Source organism: Macaca thibetana, chromosome 6 (genome assembly GCF_024542745.1).
Source record: "Macaca thibetana thibetana isolate TM-01 chromosome 6, ASM2454274v1, whole genome shotgun sequence".
Classification (NCBI taxonomy): Eukaryota; Metazoa; Chordata; class Mammalia; order Primates; family Cercopithecidae; genus Macaca; species Macaca thibetana.
Window position 1 is genome coordinate 115,397,550 of NC_065583.1, and position 23,736 is coordinate 115,421,285.

The following is a 23,736-nucleotide window of genomic DNA, read 5'->3' on the forward strand; positions in this document are numbered from 1 at the left end:
AATTAACTAAAAATAGATCAAAGACTTAAATGTAAAACGTAAAACTATACAACTTTTAGAAAAATACATAGGAGAAAATCTTTGGACCAAGGACTAGGCAGGGTCCTTAGACTTGAAAAAAGCATGATCCAAAAAAGGAAGAAAATTATAAATTGGACTTTATCAAATTTGAGAACTTTCATGATCTGAAAAACATTGTAAAGAGGATGAAAACAAGCTACAAATTGGGGGGAAATATTCACAAAACACATATTTAACAAATAACTTGTATCTAGAATATACAAATACCTCTCAAAACTCAACAGTGATGAAAAAATTGCCCAATTAAAATGTAGACAAAAGACATATACAGACGGCTTATCAAAGATAAAAGATAAATGTTCAATGAAAGATAATCATATGAAAAGATGTTCAATATCATTAGCCATTAGGGAATGACAACACTACAATGTATATCACTAGATACCTGTTAGAATAGCTAAAAATTAAAAAAAAATAGTGATAACACCAAATGCTGTTGATGATGGAAGACACCATGTTGCTGGTAGGAACACATAGCCTCTCTGGAATAGAATATGGCAAAATTTTTCTTCCCTAGAAAATTACTCCTTATCATATGACCCAGCTCTTGCATGTTTAGGCATTTATCTCAGAGAAATGAAAACTTATGTTCACACAAAAGCTTATGCCAAAATGTTCATAGCAGCTTTTTCCAATATAGGCAAAAACTGAAAACAACCCAACTGTCCTTCAATAGGTGAATGGTTAAAGAAACTGTAGTACCTCCTATCACCCTTCAAAGAACTCTGTCATGCTATTGTATATAGTCATATCTCCCTCCCTTTTGCAACCACCGATCTATTTTCAATCACTATATATGTATTTTTTCTTTTTGATAATGCCACATAAATGTCATAATACAGTATATAACCTTTTGAAAGTAGACTTTCAGTGTATCTTTAAAAGTCATTCAGGTTGTTGATATACTACTCTAATATAAAAAAAGAAGAAATAACTTATTCACACAATAATTTGAATGGATCTCAAGGGCAGTATGCTGAGTGGAAACAGCCAATCTCAAAAAGTTATATACTATATAATTCAATGTATATAACGTTTTTGAAATGCCAAAATTATAGTGATGGGGAACAGATTAGTGGTTGCCAACGGGGGGGAAGACTGTCCCTACGAAAGGATAGCACTAAAGGTCCTTGTAATGGAACCGTTCTATATTTTTACTGCTGTGGTGGTAATATGAATTTGCACATGTAATAAAATTGCACAGAATACACAGACACATAAATTAGTTCACGTAATTGGTGGGATCTGAATTCACTTTACCATTTTTACGTAATTAGTATTTCAGTATTTTCTGGAGACGTTTGGTCCTTCTTAAAAAATTTGCTTTCCAATTGTAGATTCATAGTATATTGAAATATGGTCAATTTTTCATGTTGGTTGTATCTTGTCCCCATGCTATATTCAGATATGGTAGCAGTTTGGTGTAGATTTCTTGGGATTTTCCTCATGGACAATCATGCCATCTGCAAACAGAGACAATTTAGTTTCCTCCTATTTATTTTTCTTGCTTTATTAAATTAGCTAGGACTTCCAGTATGATGATGATGAATTTGGTGAATGTGTTTGTCTTTGCTTTGTTTTCCCATTACAGGAGGAAAACATTCAGTCTTTCACTGTTTAGTATGATTTTATTTATGGGATTTTAAAAAATGATGAACTTTATCATCTACCAAATTATAGGAAGTTGAAGTCCCTTTCTATTCCTAGTCACTGAGACTGTTTTTAAAAAATCATGAATTTTGAATCTTGTCAAAAGCTTTTTTTAAAATATTAATTGAAGGACCATGTATTTTTTTCTTCTTTAGACTGTTGATATGGTGGACTATATTGATTGGTTTCTCAATGTTGACCCAGGCTTACAGTTTTAGAATAAACCTTAATCATGGTGTATTCATTTTTTTGGTGTATTGCTGGATTTGAATGGATATTGTTAAGGATTTTTTTTCCACTTATATATGAAGAATATTGTTGTGTAGTTTTCTTTTTCTATACTGTCTTTGGTTTAATATGAAGGTAATGCTGGTCCCATAAAATAGGTAGTATTTCTTTCTCTTCTGTTTTCTGGAATACAGTAGTGATATTACTTCTTTTTAAAATGTTTGGAGGCCAGGCGTGGTGGCTCACACCTGTAATCCCAGCACTTTGGAAAGCCCGAGGTGGGTGGATCACTTGAAGTCAGGAGTTCAAGACCAGCCTGGCCAACATGGTGAAACCCCGTCTCTACAAAAATACAAAAATTAGCTGGGCATGATGGCAGGTGCCTGTAATACCAGCTACTCAGGAGGCTGGTGCAGGAGAATCGCTTGAACCCGGGAGGTGGAGGTTGCAGTGAGCCGAGATGACACCATTGCACTCTAGTCTGGGTGACAGAGTGAGACTCCGTCTCAAAAAATAAAAATAAAATGAAATGAAATGAAATGCAATGAAATGAAATGAAATGAAATGTTTGGTGTAGTTTACCAGTGAAACCATTTGAGTCTAGAGATGTCTTTTTTGGAAGGATTTTGACTACAGATACAATTTCTTAATATAATACTGTTTAGTTTATTTTGGGTGAGTTTGGGCAGGTTGTGGTTTTTGAGGAATTGGTTCATTTTATCTAAGTTGTTGAATTTCCTTATGTAGAGTTTTTTTTAATAGTATTCCTTTATTATATTTTACAATGTCTGTAGGGTATGTAGTAAAAACCCTTTTTTACATCCGATATTGGTAACTTGTATCTTCTTTCTTTTAGTCTTGGTCAGACTTTCTTGATAATTAACAATAATTTGTTGATCTTTTTAGAGAATCAGCTTTTTATTTCATCGATTTCCTTTATTGATTTCTGCTTTCAGTTCCACTGATTTCTGCTCTTATTTATATCACTATCTTCTTTACATTGCTTTGGTTTATTTTTCTCTTCTTTCTTGCTTCTTATGGTGGAAGCTTAACTTGCTGATTTGAGATCATTCTATTTTAATATGAGCATTTCTTGCTGTAAGTTTCACTCTAAGCACTACTTTAGTATCACACAGATTTTGATATGCTATATTCTTATTTTTGTTTAGAATATTTTTAAATTTTCCTTGAGACTTCCTTTGACCTATGGATTATTTAGAAGTAATTTTATTTCTAAGATTTTCTTGTTACCTTTATTACTGATTTCTAGTTTAATTTCAATTATAGTTAGAAAATATATGTTGTAGGATTTCAGTTCTTTGATACTGAAAGATTTTTATGGCCCTGGATATGGTCTGCCTTGATTAATGTTCCATGTATACTTGAATAGAATATATTATATATCCCACTATTATAGGTGAAATATTCTGTAAATGTCAACTAAATCAATTAGGTTCAGTTCTTCTCTATCCTTTAAAAATTTTCTGTTAACCACTTCTGTCTCTCTGAGTGAAGAATATTCAACTCTCCAACTGTAATTGTGGTTTTGTTTCTTCTTTTAGTTCTGTCAGGTTTTGCTTCATGTATTTGTAGCTCTGTTGATAGGTACATACATTTGCAACGTTGTATCTTGTTGACCAGTTGACCATTTTACTTTTACATAAAGTATTGGGCTCCATAAACTGTGGCTCAAAATATGGCAGGCCAAAATCCAGCCTGCCATCTGTTATTGTAAATAAAATTTTATTAAGACTACATTCAAGCTTATTCATTTATGTATTTTTTTTGTGGTTTGTTTTGTACCACAGTGTCAGAATTATACTTTTGCAACAGAGACTATATGGCTTGTCAGGACTAAAATATTTATCTGGGATTTTATGGAAAAAGTTTAGAATCTCTGTCACTGGTAATTCACTTTGCTCTGTAGTATACTTTGGCTGATATAAGTATATCCAGTCTAGCTTTCTTTTAACTAGTGTTTTTATGGTATATCTTTTTTATCCTTTAACTTTTAACTGAACCACATCTTTATATATTTGAAGTTAGTTACTTATAGAAAGTGTATAGTTGGTTCATGTGTTTAAAAAAGATCCATTCCACAATTTCTGTCTTGCCTTTTGTAGGTTGCATTTGCCTCTAATTATTTCAATGTTTGGAGTATTTTTAAAATTTTAGTATTTTTTGTTTATTCTCTTTGTTTTCCATTCCTTTGTTTTACTTTTCTTGCCTTCTTTGGGGTTATTTGAATATTTTTAGTGTCCAGCTTTAATGTGTAGTGTTTTTATATTTTCTTTAGTAGTTGCTCTAGGGCTTCCTATATGTGTACTTAACTTTTCACAGACTGTTTAGAATCAATATTCTTGTTACTTAAAGTGGAATACAGAAACTTTCCCACTATGTAGTACTATGTATTATCTCTTCTTTATGTTATAGTGTTCTTATACATTACACAGTTACATCATAAATCTCATCACAAGGTATTATAATTTTTCTTTCAACGTTTAAACATATTTTAGAGAATTAAAAGAAATATAGTTTCCTATTTACCCAGATATTTTCCATTTCTATTGCTTTTTCTTCATTTATGATATTCCAAATTTATTTTCTGGTCTCATTTCCCTTTTGTCTGAAGAAGTTGCTTCAGAATTTCTTTGAAAGCATGACTGCTGACAGTGAATTATCTTAGTTTTTCTTTATCTGAGAATGCCTTCATTCCTGAATAATATTTTTGCTGGACATGGAGTTCTTGGAGGACAGTTCTTTTCTTTCAGCTCTTTAAATATCTTGTTCTACTCCTTTTTAAACTCCAGGATTTCGGATGAAAAATTTTAGTCTTTAAAATTATTTTTCCTTTATGTATACAGCATTGTTTTTCTCTGGTTGTCTTTTATTTTCAGCAGTTTGATTTTGATGTGCCTAGGCCTAATTTCTTTGGATTTCTCCTTTTTGGGTTTGCTGTGCTTTTGAATCTATGTTTGTCTGTCATCAAATTTGCAAAGTTTTCTGTCATTATTTCCTTAAATTTTTTTTTAGCATCACCCTGTTTCTTCTGTATTTCTGAGACTGTGATAACACAAAATTAGACTTTTTGTTATAGTCTTTTAGGTCCATGAGGCTCTGTTCAGTTCTTTAAAAAAATATTTTTTTCCTCTTTGTCCAGACTGATTCAGAACAAACATACTTGCTAGTTCACTGATTTTTTTTTCTGTTACTGACATTCTGCTAGTGAAAGTCTCCCTCTCTCCCACCCTCCTTTCCTCCTTGTCTTCCTTCTTTGCTACCCAGTGAATTTTAAATTTTTTTAAATTTTATTTTTAGGTCAAACTTTTCTTTCGTTTTTTTCATATTATCAATTTCAGTGCAAAGATTTACTATTTTCTCATTGGTTTCAAGAATTCTTTTGATTGCTTGCTGGAACATTTTTATAATGGCTGCTTTAAAATCTTTGAAAAGTTCAACATCTGTGTTATTTTAACACTGGCATCCTTTGCTATCTTTTCCCTGGTGCTTTGGCATTTTCCTAGTTATTTGCCGGGTAATTTCAGGTTACCAGCAAAGAACGAGGTAATTCTAGTTACCTAGTAATTTATTACCCCAAATTACTAGGCTATGCTGGACATTTTGAATCTGATCTTATAAGAATATGATCTTATTTCATTTTTATGGAGAATGTTAAATAGTTTTGTTCTAGCAGGCAGTCAACTTGCTTAGATTCAGGCCACTGATTCCAACCCTCCTCTGCAGACTGTGGTTTCAATATCAGTTCCATTTGCAAAGTCTTTATAAGTACTATGTGTCTTTCCTGGATGTGTGCCTCCCAGTGGTCAGTCTTGGACCTTGGCTATGGTCTATCTGTTCAGTTTTCAGTCACCCTTATGCTGAATAGGATCAGGTGCACACTTATGCAGCTCTAGTGTGAGCTTAGGAGTTCATAAGTGACTTTGTGGGTTTGCTTTCCTGAGCTTTCACCTCTCCACCATCTCCTTCAAACTTTCTGGTTCCTCAAGACTCCTCTTTTTAGTTGTTCAGCCAGAAAGCCAAGACTTTGGTTACCACACATTGCCATAGACTTCTTCAGGTATCCCGCATCAAGGGTCAAGTGGTAGTGGGGAGGGGGAACTAAGGGAGAAAAAAGGAATGGGGAGTTTTCATACACTCTTTGAACCATAGCTCCTCTCTTTTACAGTTTTGGTTCTTGCAGTCTCCTGTTGCCTCTGCCTGTTGACACCACCACTGTATTGCTTGGGGGCTTGGTGTGGTGGAAAGAAGCAGTCTCTCTGAGCTTTTGTAGTTCTTTTTCTCTGCTTGCAGCCAGAGCTAGTGGGCTTCACTTGGAGCTCTCTCTGCTTATGTGTTGCTGCCCACTTCTTGTATGTTAAAGTTAGGCTGAGAGTTACTGGAGGAAAAAAAATTAGTAAACTCACTGTCAGTTCAGCGATATTTCAAATTCTGTTCTTTTTCCAGAATCCAGCTGCAACAGTTTACTACTCAAAATCTCTCATATATCTGTTTCATCTGTTCTGTTCAGGTTTTATTGATGTATTCATTGGGATATACAGGGTGGGGTGTGCTTATCTCTAACCCAGAATTGGAACCTCCTCACTTAGATTGCAGATTGTGATTGCATGACCATCTTTGGTCAACCTAAAGTATTAGGCCATCGAAGTATCTCTCTCTCTTGCTTGCTTTCATTCCTCTCTTTCTCCTTCTTTCTCTCCCTCCCTCCCTCTCTTCCTGTCTCCTTCCCTCCCTCCATTTCTCCTTTCCTCCTTGCCTCCCTTCCTTCTAGAATCTGGTTGCTTTTGGTCTTTTACATAAACTGGTAGAGGGAAAATAGAAAAGTACATGTGGCTTTGTTTCTTTCTTCTATACTACTGTGAAACCATTTTCTTTCTTTTCATTGTTGGCATCTTTCCATTGGCTGAGTCTTCTCCTTGTCATCTCTGTCGCCATTACTGATTGCCCTGATTGCCATGTCATTCACTGCTAGCAGATCTGTTCATGGTCAGCCATATGTGCTTCTCATTCACTCCTCACCCCCTGCCCCAGTCTTTTTTATATTTTCTGATTATTCCTTTTCTCATACTTCGCTGCTTTTGTGCAAAATCCCACATCTGTCCAGTTTTTCTGTTCTACCAATGTACCAATTATAGTGAAAATCAGATTTTTTTTTGTCTCTGTGTTGTTTCTCTTTAATCAGAACCTATTGTAGTGTTTGTATCTATATTTGTGGATACTATATTAGTTATCTGGAGACACATTGGAAGCCTGAGGCTTTGAGTTTTTCTTTAAGAAAAGAAAATTTTTGGTATTTCTTTGAGATTAAAATAAGTAGTGTATTACACAGGAAACAATTTATGTACACTTATGAACATGTTTGTGATTTATATATATATGCTGCATACTGTTTCCAGATTAAATGACTTCCATGCTCACCTTTTCAAAGTACTTATTTATACATTATCCATTTTTGCTTTTAATCATTTTTTTCCCGAATGAAATACGTGTCCTTTTCCTTCCATTGGTTTAAAGCCACTTAATTTCACTCTATTGTCACTCATACTTGATTCAGAATAAGAGAAAATAACATAAATATGTATATAACACTGATCATTACTATTCTTTGTTCCAGGAAAGATGATGATGAAGTTGTATACAAAGGGATATTAAGTACTTTCTTTTTAGAAGTCCTGAGTTTTTCATTTTAATGAAACAGTGTGAACTTATGTAGTTTGCTTATCTGTTATTTCAATTATAGCAGTCTTTAGTCTTAGTAGAAATAAATGTGAGGGTATATTGTAGTGCTTATCAATAAACTATGATAAAAATTCAGTTCGTGATAATTTAAAACCAGATGAGACCAAATTCATAATGAATTTATAATTGGTTAATTGCTTGATAAAATAATGGTCTTTCCTAATTATACCTCATCTCTGACAGTTTTAAGTTTATCATTTTTGGAAGTAAAACACGTCATCCTTTAAGTCTTCCTGTCTTTTCTCAGTTAAAGATCTACATATGATAATTAGGGCAAAGGTATGTTTCTAGGGAGGCCATGTGTGCGTTTTCATATCATAGAAAGATAAAAGACACACCCAATTAGTGTCTAGATTGGAAGTAATAAATAACAAAACCATAAGTGCAGGTTTATGTGGTAGAAAGAACTGTGGTGGTGCTAGTTTAATTTAGTTTCTTCTCTGCTTTCAGCCTTCTAGTAGCCACAAGTAGAAATGAATGTGCTCACATACATATATACGAATTATCTCTGAAATCAATGACAATAGAAGCATATCAGTAGAAAACTTTGTTTCCAGCAGCAGTTTTAGCTTTTATTTGAATAATCAGATACCAGGTAGATTTCTGAACATTATTTTTAAATTAGAAGGAGTATATAAACTCCTAGGTCAAAAGAACTTCATTCTGAAATCTTAGTTCATCAGAACTTCATTCTGAAATCCTCAGGATATGTGGTTGGCACTTAAGTGGGCTTTAGATCATGGAGAAAACTTCAGTTGAGCATGATTTATAGAGTAAGTATGCATTCATTTATTCAATGAATATTTATTGAATGTGTACTGTTTTTGTTTGCTGAATGCAAGAATGAATTAGCGGGCCTTGTAAGTATGTGTTATTGCTGAGTTTTACTGGGTTCAGAAGTACCGTTTTATATGAAAGCTTTAAAGTAGATAGAAATATGATTAAGGAAGTTAAAACCATAAAGGGAGCTAATTCCTTTATTTCATAAAGGAAAACTAAATAGCATCAGCAAAGATAAAGAGAAGACAGCATGTATAAAAATAGGCTATTAGTTGGTTACACTATAACTTACAATTAGCTTTAATAATTTATTGGTATTTGGAGGCTGAGGTGGAAGGATCCCTTGAGCCCAGGAGTTCGAGGGTACAGGAAGCTAGGATTGTGCCACTCTACTCCAGCCTGGGTGATGGAGTGAGACCTCATCTCTTAAAAATTTTTGATTTTTTGATATTAATTCTGAACAAGTACCTGAGACTGCTATGTGAGAGGGATCATGTGTTAGAGCTTTATTTGACCCTCTCAGCTGGGCCTAGTTTTTCAGCCATCCCTACTAAGATACTAGTTACATGAGTTGAAGTTGTCTTGGATCCTCCAGACTAGTTTGTTAGCTAAATACCACCAGCTAACTTCTGTTGATTCCACCAGCTAACTTCTGTTGAAAGAGAAGAATCATCCAACTGAGCCCTGTCTGATTCTTTGACCCACAAAATTGTTAGATATAATGAAATGTTTTTTAAGCCATTAAATTTGGGGTCGTTTGTTACTCAGCAATAGATAATCAAACCACCTACACAGGACATCTAAACACTTTTATGGTACTGGAGAATAATCATTATAAGTTATGCTATAATTTTTAAATTATACTTTGGTAATTTTGTATCAATAGGCCAAGGATAAAATTTAGTGAAAGGGCAGTTAGTTGAGCATAGCATATGTGATGGCTATGTGGTATGTTGTCTTGGCTAGGCTAAAAAACTGCATTCTTTTGAATTTCTTTTTCAGTACGTTTCTGGATAAGTGAGCTATAAGATATATTCTATCAAGATTTGGAAGATAGAAGAGAGCACCAGCAGTTTTGTGATCTATACACACCTTCTCCTAATTATTGAATCAAACACTAATTAGCTGCTGCTGTGAAGAATTAAAGTTCCTAATCAGTCAAGAAGATTATCCTGAGTAGGCCTCATTTACTCAGCTGAAAGCCCTTAAAAGATAATGTCGACCTCTCCTGGAAAAAGAGTTAAACCTGTGGACAACAGCTTCAGCCAGTGTCTGTGAGGCTTCAGTCTTCTTGTGATCTTCTCTGCTCTATGGACTCCGGATTTTCCTATCCAGTCTCCGAAACTGTAAGCCAATTCCTTGTTATATGTATGTGTATATTCACACATATATGTATAGATTAGATAGATATCTCCTACTGGTTCTGCTTGTCTGGTTGGACTCTGACACAGATTTTTGTATCAAAAGTGGATCCGGAGGCACAGATATTAAGGATGAGTTCTCTGAATTGGTTCTGATTTTCTGGAATTGTTTTTCTAATGTGATAAAACTTAAGGCACTAATAAGCCTGTTTCTAGTGGTTTACAAGACATTGGTAGTCCATGGCATGATGTGGTGAAAGAGTTGCTCAAATTATCACCTTTGGATACTATAATTAAATACCTATAGAAGGTGAGATTAAAGATGTCTAAGCATGAATCACTTGAGAACATTTTAGTCAAAATAAGGAGTGTAATGGAGTTGTTTTGTTTTGGTTATTCCTAACTGCTCTAGAGAAAGTGACCATAGAAAAATGAACTTAGGGCTCTAAATTTCTAGCTAAATGTTCTGAAAACTTCTACATTTTCCCTCAAAAAAAAAAAAAAAAAAAAAAAAAACCATCCTGTAGCTATAAGGCTGGGGTTTCTGAAAATGAAAGTCACAGTTTCCTCCTGTGAGTGGCAAACTGAATTCCTAACCACTTCTGTTAAAGTTTGGCCAGTGATTGGGAAGAAATGGCCTTCTACAAATGGAAGTGGGGAAATATGGGTAGATTCTGATAAAGCTGGGGATTTTGGCTTCCCATATGAAATTGAATCTTTGCTCATAGAACCAGTCTTTTCACCTCTCCCTGAGGAAGTGTACTGTGCCAACTTGACTAGGCCACATGGTGCCCAGATATTTGGTTTATCATTTTTCTGGTTTATGTGAGGGCATTTTTGGATAATCAACATTGAAATCAGTAGACTGAGGAAAGCAGATTGCCTTCCGTAATGTGGGTGGGCTACAATCCTCAGTTGAAGACCTAAACAGAAAAAAAGGCTGATGCTCCTACGAGAAGGATAATTTCCTGCTTGACAGCCTTTGAACTGGGAAATCAACTGTTCCTCGTTCTACAACAACCTTCCAGTCTCAGACTTTAACTGGGACATTGGCTCTTTTTTCTGGTTCTACAGCAGCTTCTGACCTTTGCACTAGAACTGGGGTATCAGCTCTGCAGATTTTGGATTTGCCAGCCTCCATAATTATGTTAGCCATTTCCTTTTAAATTATATATTTATACTATATCATAAATATATACATTTAAACAATATAGATATAATACATATCATAAATATATGTATATATTTTGTTTTTCTGGAGAACCCTGATTAATATGGGAAGATAGTCCCCATTTACCTGAATAACCTGGAATGGCCTCCCCTGATTGTTGATAAAAAGCATCAAACTCTGTAAAACATTTTTAGAGATTTATTTTGAGTGAAATATGAGAGACCATGGTCCGTGGAGGTCCTGAGAACATGTGCCCAAGGTGGTTGGGGGTACAGCTTGCTTTTATATATTTTAGGGAGGCATGAGACAGTAATCAAATACATTTAAGAAATATACTGGTTTGGTTCAGAAAGGGGGAACAACTCAAAGTGGAGGCTTCCAGGCTACAGGTAAATTTAAACATTTTCTGGTTGACAATTGGTTGAGTTTATTTGAAGACCTGGGATCAGTAGAAAGGAAGTGTTCAGGTTAAGATAAAGGATTGTGGAGATCAAATTTTATTGTGTGGAGGAAGCTCTTAGATAGCAGACTTTAGAGAGAACAGGTTGTAAAATGTTTCTTATCAGACCTCAAAGGGTACCTGGATCTTAGTTGATTATCTCCTGGATCTGGAAAGGAGGGAAGGAAAACAAGGGGAAAAGGGATTCTCGATAGAATGTGGGTTCTTCTCACAAGGGACGGCTCTGCAGGACCATTTCAAGATATGGCAGAGAAACATGTTTTGGGGTAAAATATTTTGATTTTCTTCCTTGTTATGCCAGAGATTGGAAAGCAAATCACAATATACAGGGTTAAATAAAACCCGTCTGATAAGAATTTATGGTTTGTAGGTCATGACTCCCCATACTCCTTAGACAGGAATTTGGGCAAGATAAAAAAACAAGCAAAAAAAAACCAAAAAAAAAAAAAAAACCAAAAAACCAAAAAAACGAGAGCTTAGTCTTCAGGAAGTTGCTTACAAGGTACTCCTGATGCTCCACAGGACCCACACCCCAACATCCCTTTTTGTTTCTATAACTAGACTCAAATTGAAGCAGCCCTCAAAAAATGAGGTACAATATATGACTCATGAAGAGGTGTGATATACAACAAAAGCAGTGCATGGCTTTTTTTTTTTCCATTTATATAGATAGAAATCTAGGAGATATGTGTGAGAATGGATATTGGTGTGTAATCAAAGTGTAAGGAATATAAGGTCATCAGGCTGAATTTGTAGGCTCACTATTCTGAGATTCAATGTTTGAGCTCAAGGAGTTAGGAAGGGCTTAATTAGATGGTTGGCTAGTTGCCTGGAACAAAATGGTGGCCTACACTAAATAAGTTTGAAATGCTTTATTATATTATAGAGGAAGGTAGCTAAAGGCTTGAGATTGCAATGTTGGAGTGTATTTACCATGCAAGATTGCTCTCTAGTCCTGGAAAAACATGCCTTTCACCACAGCTGTGAAAAATAAATTTGTGGAGGTGCATCAGCATCCTTGAAAATCTCTGTAGTCTCTCTTCTCCGTAGGTTGGAAATTATAAAGTAAACTGCTACCATTGAACAAGGATACCTAAATGCAATAGAGATAATAGATTCTGGGATGTTAAGGGCCAAATGGTGACACTTAATTGCCAAAGATAAGATAGGCAGGGTTACCATAATGGATAGCAGAGTTAAAATAGTAAACAGAGGCCAGGCTCAATGGCTCACGCCTGTAATCCCAGCACTTTGGGAGGCTGAGGCACGAGAATAACTTGAACTCAGGGGGCGGAGGTTGCAGTGGCTGAGATCACACCACTGCACTCCAGCCTGAGTGAGAGGGTGAGACTTTGTCTCAAAAAAAAAAAAAAAAAAAAGTAACCAGAATAGTTTGACTCAAAGAGATTATGCTGTTAGTTCTCATGATGATCAAAGTTCTCATGATGTCCCAAGAGTGGAAATAGACGGTTAACCTATTAAATTCTTTTTTGATCTGTATAAGCAGAGGAGTTCTAGGTCTAGTAAATAGAAGTCTGGCTTGAATTTCCAAAACATAGAGTTAATTCCTTCATTTCCTAATTTGAGTCAGTTAACAGACTCAGAACCCCTTGAGAAAGAAACCCACTCCACTGTCAAAAATTTATACTGTTAACTTTTCTTTCAGTATTTCCCCAAAGGGACTTATGGCTCTTTACCAAGTTGACTGTGCACTGGGAAAAGGAAATTCTGGGGAATGGAGTTTAGCCTAGCCAGGCTGACACATCACAAAGCCATCACAGACCACCCTTGTCAACTTGGTACCCATACATATTTCCTTAAAACATACTGCCTATATGATACAACTCTCCCATATACAACTGCAAACATGCCAACCTTTTCCTCAAAAGAGGATACAAAATCCTCGGGTAACGTTCCTCTTCTGTTTTGAAATTTAAATACCAAGATTAACTACCATAAAAACATCTCATGATGTAAAGTTAGCTATTATTAACACATCTTGTGTTAGATAAGAGGATAAGGGAGAGAAGAAAACAAAAATACTTAATATTATACAAACATTCACATCAAGAGCAAAGTCGTAACTAATGCAGTCTTCAACTGGTCATGGAATTGTAGTTGGCATTTATAACAGCCACCTTCTATCCATTCCATATTCTTTGCCCTCAGCAGTCACCTAAGACGGAATCAAACCCTTATTCTTGAAAGGTCTGGGCCATTACAGTCCTGCCTGAATTGTTTTTTTGTAGTTTTCTGTTGATATGAATCACAGGATGTGAATACTAGGAAGCATGTTAGAAGATCTTCTGTATTCCAGGCATACTTTTCCTTACCTCCATTGTGTAGTAGCAACCCAGTCCCCTCATGATGGGAGCAGTTACCTCAGCAATTACAGAAACCCCCTTGTTTGTTCATTCACAGGCATAAAAAATCCGAAGCGACCAGGTGGCAGTCTCAATTTTCAGTTTAGTGGAATCATTGTTCCTCTAGTAGAAGCATTCCTCCCTCTGGAACTAGGACCTCTAAGCCAGCATATTTTAAAGTTATGAGGACAGGAAGAAGAAATTTTGGTGGTGGATCCCTAGGAGTAGTAAAGAGGCCTCTCCTGTTTCCACTTCTTGATGCTTGGGTGTGTGAATCCTGGTAATGGGAAAAACAGCACTATATACTACATGCTAATTTAGACCACATACCGCATTCTGGAGGACACTGCCCCAGCCCTGCAAAGTAACACCACTTGTTACCTTAGCTGGGTCTTCAAACGCCTTTGCACAATTGTCAGACCAGCTGCTTTGGGATTATGGGGAAAATGAGGAGATCAGTAACTTCCATCAGTTGTGAAATGAGTTCTTGATTAAAATTGATATTGGGTGGGATACATGACAGTGGACAAAGCATTCTGTAGGTCTATACTTGGTCATTTTAGCAGAAGAATCATATGCAGAGAAGAAAAAATCATATTCAGTGTAAAAGTGTATTCCTCGAAGAACAAAATGCTTCCCCTTCCATGAGAAAGCAGTCCAGTGCATAATAAACCTGCCCCCAGCCTGTTACCCCAGGAAATACCATATCAGGGACTTATTGTTGGTCCCTGCTGCTGGCAGTCTAGGTCCTCAACAGTGTTTGTTGTGATGAGTAGAGATTCATGTTGCTGAACCCATGCATACCCTCCGTCCCTGCCACCATGGCCACTTTGTTCACGAGCCCATTGAACAAAGTGTTTTGGTAATAACTAGAGTAGCTGGGGAAAGAGGCTGACTGGTGTCTACACAACAGGTCACTCTTCCCATTTTATTGTTAAAATTCTCCTCCACTGACATAACTCTCTAGTGAGAATTCATATTGACACAAATATTTCTGGGTGCCATTCTAGAAGAGGTCCATCCAGATTCCTCTTTCCCAAACCTCCTTGCCAACAATTTTTCAAGTGTGTTCCTTCTAAATCCCTGACCCTTCAGCCAAACCATTTGTCAAAGTCAATCCATTACAGACTGGTATCTCTGGCTGTTTTGTTCTCTTTGGAAAAATAACCAAGCAAGGGCACTGCTTGAAGTTCCGCCCACTGGGAGGATTCTCCTTTACTACAGTCTTTCAGGGAGGCCCAGAGTAAGGCTGCAGAGTACACTTTTGAGTGGTACTTGCATACAATGTAGAACCATTTGTTAACCAGACCTGAGGGTTTTTTTTTCTTTTTTTCCCTCCTTAGTCAACTTGTCTTAGGCAGGACAACTTAGGTATGGATTGAAAGAGAGAAGGTAACGTAGGGGGAATAGGGACCATGGACATACTGGCAACTTCCTCATGTAACTTCCTTGTGCCTTAAGGGCCTCCTCAAGTCTGATCTCATATATACTGCCTCCCTTTGATAACACAGAGTACTGCTGTGCACACTCAACATTATATCTTGTCAGACGACACCCAGTTCACGATGAGAACTTCAGGTAGCAGGGTAACTTAGTGGCCCATGATCAAGTGTTTGTCTGTACTAAGGCCTAGTAATAGGCCAAAAGCTTTTTCTCAAAAGGAGAGTAGTTATCCGCAGAGGATGGTGTAGCTTTGCTCCAAAATCCTAAAGGTCTGTGCTGTGATTTACCTAGTGAAGCTAGCCAAAGGCTCCAAATATCAACCTCATCTACCAATTATACTTTAAGTACCATTGGATCTGCTAGATTATGTGACCCAATAGACAGAGCAGTTTGTATGGCAACATGAACGTATTGAAGAGCCTTCTTTTGTCTGGGCCATATACTATACTGCCACCTCTTTGCATGATCTGGCAAATGGGTCAGAATAGCCACCCCCAATAAGGTGTATCTTATATCCAAAATCTAAAGAGGATCCCTTGGGCATTGTGCCTCTATTTTAGTGGCAGGAAGGTTAGATGCAGCACTTTATCTTTTACCTTGGAAGGGGAATCTTGACATTTTATAGATCACTGGACCCCTAGAAATTTCACTGTGGTAGAATTTTTGTTTTACTGAATTTTCATTTTACTTTGTTACTGTTAAAGAAAAACTAAATCAGGAAATGAACTTTGTAGCTGTATGTAGTGACAAGAATATAGCCTCAAGAACTAGTCAGACCTGGATTTGACTCCTAGCTGTACCACTGGTAGCTATAGGACTTTAAGAAAGCTACTTAACCTTTTTGAGCTCCAATTTTCTTGTCTATAAAATGGATGTGTTAACAAAAGTATTTTAGGGTTGTTATATGAAATGAGATACTGTGTGCAAAGCATTGTATAGTACCTGGCATATATTTAGCACTGAACAACTGTAGCTCCTTCTCCTTATATTATGAAGAATCACCATGAAAATATATGGATAATAGGTGTTTCAATTCACAATTTTCTTGTAAATTGAATTTTATGGCAGCAGAATTATGGGAAGGTTTGTGTTATGCACAGTTCTACAGGTGAGGAAAATGAGGAAAGAAAGATAAAGTGAATTTTAGTCGTATAACCCAAGATGATGATAAGGTCTCTTGATTTTTGCAGTTATAATATGTACTAAAAATTAGAAGTGAGCAGACGTGCCAGAGTGTATTTTGTTTTCTATTTCCAGATGTGGTTTTATAAGTGACTATATATAATCTCACATTTGTTCTATTTGAATAGAGTCTAGCTAGAGATAGCCACAGAAAGAATGGGTAAAGAGAGAGAACAGGAAAAGAGTGGGAAAATAATTTTTTTTGTTTAAAGAAAAGAAAAAGTTTGAATTACAGATTTTAAATAAAATACTTATATATTGATACCTAGACTTTAATATGTGCCAGATAATGTTAAAAACTTATTCAACAGATTTATATGAAATTATTTATAGCATAATTCATTATTCTTCCTTTATATTGGATAACCAGTATTATGTAATTCTCAAATGCAAAAACAATGTGAAATTTGTCTTTTGGGGACAGTTAATGATAAGAAAGCAAGATTCATGGCCACCTTTTCAGATGTGCTTCCTTTAGTTTCTTGCTATCCCAGGTGTGGTCTATGGGGCAGCAAACAGGTATCACTGACTGCTTATTAGCAACGCAGAATCTCAGGTCTACCCTACACATTCTGAATAAAAATATACATTTTACCAAGATTTAATGTAGGCATATGAAGGTTTAAAAGGCATTGCTGTTGACTTCTGATCTAGGTTGACTTCTGTACTATATTCCTGTCTGCCCGATTTACTTGCAATATTGGAATCAGAATAGCCAGTAGTGTCCATTTAGTTTTGCAGAATGTACAGATCAGAACTCTACTTCATTTTTTGAATGACAGTTCACATTTTTCTAAAATGAGAAAATTACACTATAGCTATATCATTATGATTTAAAAATCGATGTAATTCACAATTAGGTTCCTATTAAGCTTCTGTTTTAAGGCAAAATGAGATGTTTAGTAATAAACTACTGGAAAGTAGTTTATTAATTATATCACAGCTAAATTGGACTATATCATAGTATTATTAATTATAGTCAGGAAACTACATTTTGTTCCCCTTAACAAATGGCAAGACCAGTTTCTAAAACATGAATGATTTTTTGTGCCCTTATCCAAGGATGGGAAATATCAGAGATGGCTAATTTTCCCTTAAGACCCTCCTTCCCCTATATTTGAGGGGCAATGCCAGTGGATCCAGAAAACTTTTTCCCCCTGGATCCTGGATGTAACCTCAGAATCCTTCTTAATAAAGCATTCTAGGCAGCTACCAGAAATCAAAGTTGCCAGCAGAATAAAAGTTATAAAATGTAGCATTTCATATTAGTCTCCTGCAAATATTAAAATTTTTCATTGTTACAAGCAATGAAAATTGTCAAAAACAAAGTACAAGTATCATACTCCTGCATTCTTAATCCAGACCATCTTTTATTCCTCATGCTTCTCTGGCAGTGTTACCAAAACTTCCTCAGTGAATATTGAACTTCATCAAGTTACCAGATATTACTGACAGTATAGTGAAAAGAGTAAAAGGTCTTAGAATATGACAGAATAATCCTTCTTGTGTGACTTTGGTTACATTACTTCTCTTCCTCATCTGTAACATGAGGATGTCATCTGATACAGAGTATTGAGAAGATTAAATAACACATTAATGTAACCAGCAAACATACAGAAGTTATATAAATGTTAGCTGCTGTCTTCCCTCACTTCCCTTTTCCCCTGAATAGTTTTGTTGGTAGACAAGGTGACTCTTGTAAAGCAAGTAAAATATTTATCAAGTTCTAGAAGAACACTATTTGTCTCTTGCAAGGCTGTTACCAGTAATAAAAATTCACTGTAGTGGGCAGTTACTTAACTATTCTCTTTATTTACTGGACATGCTCTAGATGAGGTTCTTAGACTTGATATGTGAAAGAGTGAGGGAAGTTTAGAAGGATCGTGTTTTACAGTACTTAATAGTAACATATAGAAAGAGAAATACCCATAAGTTTGTAATACTAGTCCAAAAACTACTTTTAGAAGTACTGAAATAAGAAAAATAATGATCAAAGTATATCTATTGTACAATATGAGAGATCCTCAAGGACAGTGGAAATGGTAAAGTATTTGTTTTCCTGACCCTACAATAGAAGCATGGATGTAAGATAAGTACATATTTTAGTAGATGCTTGTTACTGTAATATGATAATACCATGGTCTAAAGATACTTCTTGATGATGGTTCTTCCAGGATCTATGCAAGAAAAAGTAAAAACTGAAATGTGTAAAGTAATTATTATAGGTATTGTCTTCAAGAAAAAGCACAAGAAAAATAAATGCATTCTGGGAAAAAAGTATACATTGGTAGAACTTTAATGTTCTTTGAAAATTTACTGACAATCAAACACTTCAAGAAGTAAGAATTGAGCATGTTAAAGCATGCAAACCTTTAGGAACACTTTCCTAAATGACAGTGTTCTCTGGCTTCAACTACAGAATTCTGTGAAGAATCAAATACTTCAACTGTAATTGCATTCAGTCAGAGAATGCTCTTCTATAAGGCATTCTTTGAGAAATCCATATAAAAATTAGATGTTTAAGAATCTGTGTATTTAGCCATACAAAAGACATTTAAATGAAAATTTTATTAACTGGAATTTTGTTATGCCATAGAACTTAGGAGCAAGATTCCAAGGCAGAAGTGAATCTGATGGCAGCACTGCTTTCATATTTAGCATATAATACTAGAGTGGCATTAATAATATAGCAGGTACAGAAAATGTTTTTCCCATTCCTGATTTTGTTGGATTCATACTGGTAGCTTTGTAAAATATAAATTCTGATTCTTTTTCAACTTTGTCTAATTTAAATTTCCCTATCTTCTGCTAAGTATAAAATAAATGGATCTGGATTTGTGAATTTGCTTTTGTAAAATTAAAAAATAATCTGCTGAAACTATTCAGAAATGTACCTCAATTAGGGCATTTTTTTAAAAGAATGTGTGAACATGTTTAAAATTAACCTTTACCATAATTAAGTTTGGTAGAAATAGAAATTATTATAGGTAATAACTCATAAAATTAAGCTTATTAAATAATATTACTTGGGACAAGTACTATACTTTGTTAACTTTAACATTTTTCTTCTTTTCCCTTCTTTGGTTCTTTATCGGACAATGAGTTTTTACTGTGAGACATGCTAAGGAAGAGCATTATAATTTTTTGTTTTACTCTAAAGCTCATCCATGTATTTTATTTTGAATGGCTACTGTGTGCTACGTACCAGAAGAAACTTGTTTCTTTCCATCTGAGATTCTATCTGGCTTCTCATAAGCTGGTGGATCTAGGAAATGCCATACTTCTTAATATTTAGCAGTTTTTTATCTCCACTTGTATAAAATTTAAGAATATTTTAAAGTAAGATGAGTAATTTATAATTTCATGAATTTACTTATTTTAATATTCTACAATTTTCAGATCAAGTTATTAGTCAAGATGTATATACTCAATCCATTTTGAATGCTTTTCCAGATAATACTTTCTTCATTTAAAGGTTAATATTTATTTAAAGGTATCATAAATATTTAGTGGATTGAGATCTATAAACGGATATGTATCACTGACCTAACAAATATATACTGGGAATCAACTTTGTTTCTATGAGAGATCTGTATATATAATACTACTTATTTAGTTTATACATAATTAAACTAAGCTTTTATTGAAATTTAGGAAGGAATCAAGATATATTTTCTAGAGTGTATAAACCAGAAGTTGCCTAGGTAATGGCTGCAATTTAAAGTTCTTAAAATAATGCAACTCCTCAGGTGTGTGTTAATTTTTCAATCTTGTTATATATTTTAAGAGGGCTGATATTTTCCCTTGTTTACTTTGAGGAATTAGTAATTATAAATATCCATTTATGAGTATAAAGGTATCTCTGTGTTTCTAAATTACATTTAGTTTTCTGATTTCTAGATTTGATGTCTAGTATATACTATTATTTTCTGTAATAGATATAATTTAAAACACAATAATAAGAACAGCATTAGAATAGAAATCAGCACCATTCTTCTAGATTTCTTAGAACATCACATACCAACAGTCAAGTGCTTTTATTGAAATACAGTTAGTAGCAATTAGCCTAAATTTTGGCTTTTCATAGATTGAAACTGTTAAAGTCCAGTTGATCCCAATGTTTTTGGATAGTGGTAGTATTTTTAGTGCCATGAGAGAGTCACCTAGTTTATGTAAAAGTATGCTTATTGAATTACCAGATATATGACATCACAATGTAGTAATATTGGATGAGTAATTCATAATAAAAACTTTTGTCCGAGGTTTCACAAAGACCACCAGAATAACTGAATAAATAAGCTTAAGTCTCTGCTCCAGTTTTTCATTTTTCAAATTGGGTTACCTGCCCCAATTCTATCCCACGTTCTAATGATTCAGGTCTCCTATTTTTAAAGTTTAATAATGAAAAAATTAATGATTACTGTAATTAAAAATGTCAGGCTTTCTTTCTATAAATCCATAAGCCTATTTCTAACAATTCTTTATTCAGACATTTAAAAACTTAAAAAAAATTAAAAGCCACTCTTTATTGCACATTTACAATATATTTGACCATCTCCTCGTTAAATGAATCACTAAACTACATTTTGGACATGCACTGCTCTTTTAGACTACTAAAAGTCGGTAAATTTTTTATGTCTTCAGGTGATTAATCCTTCTATCTGGAAAGTGTTAATATAGCTCTCTAAAGTGTCTGTTCGTAGAGATTAGTCTCATGATTTGTATTTACTATTCAGTTTATAATAATTTAAAATGTTGCACTAATTAGATCTGTACAAAAAGAATAGTCAGTTTTCTTGGTAATAGAAAGGGATATAAGTAGTGATAATTAGAAAGCAAAACTGAACATACCCTGCTACATTATTTCCCAGAGAATATGGTTTATCTTTAATACATATAATTTGCCTGAGAATAAGTGGTGATTGATTAAATATTTTATCAGTAAAGATAAAATCTACCTAGATTATCATTTATTTTTGTATTTTTACTATTTTAAGTGGAGAGAAAACTTCAGTTTTTTACAATCAAAATAAGTATTAAAGTGATATTATAAAATCAGAGCCCCAAACCCTAACCCAAGAACAACTATGAAATTAATAGTGCATTGTTGCTAAGTGGTGGGTAGGTTAGCTCTTGAATAAGGTTTAGTTTGTTACATGAAAAACATTAATAAATGAATTCATTATTCTCAGGCTTTGTATAAACACCAACAATTTGTATAATGCAACATTAAAAAAACTTCAAAGCACATTTTAAAAATGTTTAAGCAATTGTTATTTACATCATTTATGATTGGTCAACTGTAGTAAGGTATGAAAATTCCTAAAATGGAAAGAAAAAATAGCAAAGAAAGCAGAAAACAATGAATCCAATGACCCAGTTCACTGAATAAATATATATGATCACCATATCCATGTCAAACCACCATCCACGGCTATCATCCTCAAAGTGCAGGTAATCCATCCTGTGTGCACCATGCGGGAACTGCCTTCTTGTAACTGGAGCTGCACGTCTGTGGAAACCTAGAAGATGTATGAACATATTAAAGCCCATTAAATTCAAGCTAGTGCTCAGAAAAGAACCTGCAACATGAACACAAGTACAATTAAACAAAGCATATCTTGATTTCACTGAGTGGATTTATGTTGCTTCCCGACAGTTTTTTCAACGACAAGCAACTATTAGAAGCCTCTTCTAGTTCAGGGCATTAAAGGCAGGGTAGCAAAGAACACAGGATATTAAGTCAGGAGATTTGCCTAGGTCTGCCACTTCATTGGGGCAAGACATTTATCTCTTTTGGTCATGAATTTCTCATTTCTGCTATCTGATTTCTTCAAAAATTTGTGGGAATCAAATGTAATTATTTTCAAGAGAATATTTTCTAAATTTAAACTTTATTCATGTTTTATTTTTACAACTGCTTTTATAACTTCTGATCACCCACTTAACCTTGTATCTTATATTATGAGAATTTCATTCAGTTTAATTCTTTGAGCAAGGTTCTAAGAATAATATCTTATTTTGTTTTAGCATCGAATAAACTGGACAGATGTAATGATACTCCTTTAAAGAAATTTAGCTTTAATTTCCAGAGAATTGAAAGCATGGGGATTGGTTGGTAGAGAAAAAGCAAATCTTGAAAGTAAACTAGAGTCTTATTACTAAATGAATATGACATTTCTGAGAAATATTACACCATGAAATACAATTTTCTTTGTATATTTAATGCTAATTAGAGCTTGAGAAAAAACCTGCTTAATAGCAACTTGTTTTTTTTTTTTTTTTGGTTGACCAATATATAAACTCAAAGTCATTTAAAAAACAAAATTCAATTTTCTGAGGACTGATAACCTATTAATCTTTTGCTTTTTACTTATCTACTTTCTACTTTAAGTATTTCTGTGTTTATTCGTGTTAGGAAGCAGGGACAGCATAATAAACTAGGCAGAAAAATGTAATTCTGGTACTTGCTAGCAATTCTGGTGATAAAAGTTCTGTGAAGCTCTAGCTTGAGGCAGATTTTGGTTCATTTGTTACAACAATTGAGTAATGTTAAATATGCTCTAGGTCAGGCTGCTTATTCTGATGGCAAGGTTGCATTTACCTGGGTATTAGTATGGTCGCTTAAAGTCAAAACTCTTTAATCAAGAACTATCCTATTTTTTATGTATTAAGTTTATTTGGAAATTATATTTGCTTATATAGGTTCAAAACATGAAATTTAAAAAGATAAACATGAAGTAAGTGATATTTTAAATTAATTTGTAGAGCTACATTTCAAGTAGGTTTTAAAATGATTTCTAATTGATCTTGGTTGACTTTCTATCATATCTGATTAAAAAACTTTTTTTTACTGCCACACAATATTTGTACATTTTTACGGCATATATGTAATATTTTATTGTTTATCTTTGTAGTCTGGTGGTTCTCTGTAGTGGTATCCTTTGTATTTTTTCTCTTATTTGTATGTTTGTTCTACCATTTGGGTTTTACTTTCAAGTGTTTTCATGATGTCATTCTTTTGCTTCCAGGTGTAGGACTCCCCTAAGCATTTCTTACAGGGCCAGCCTAGTGGTGATGAATTCCATCAGCATTTCCTTGTCTGGAAAAGGCATTATTTATCCTTCATTTCTGAAGGAAAACTTTGTCAGGTATAATATCCTTGGCTGCCATTTTTTTTCTTCAGCACTTTGAATATGTCATTCTATTCTCTGGTCTATAAGGTTTCTACTGAGAAATCCAATGTTTTCTGATTGGGGT

At 34.4% G+C, this 23,736-nt stretch overlaps 1 protein-coding gene across 9 annotated transcripts in view; it reads right to left on the minus strand.

Annotated features, from left to right (window-relative positions):
* Window positions 1–1,366: 1,366 nt before the first annotated feature.
* Window positions 1,367–23,736, minus strand: part of RNF180 (ring finger protein 180) — a 235,804-nt gene continuing 213,434 nt past the window's right edge. For all 9 annotated transcript variants that reach the window (XM_050793758.1, XM_050793750.1, XM_050793748.1 and 6 more), the window contains one exon: window positions 1,367–21,998. In XM_050793758.1, the coding sequence (XP_050649715.1) occupies window positions 21,799–21,998 (200 nt within the window). In that variant the 3' untranslated portion in view covers window positions 1,367–21,798. The remainder of the gene's footprint in view (window positions 21,999–23,736) is intronic.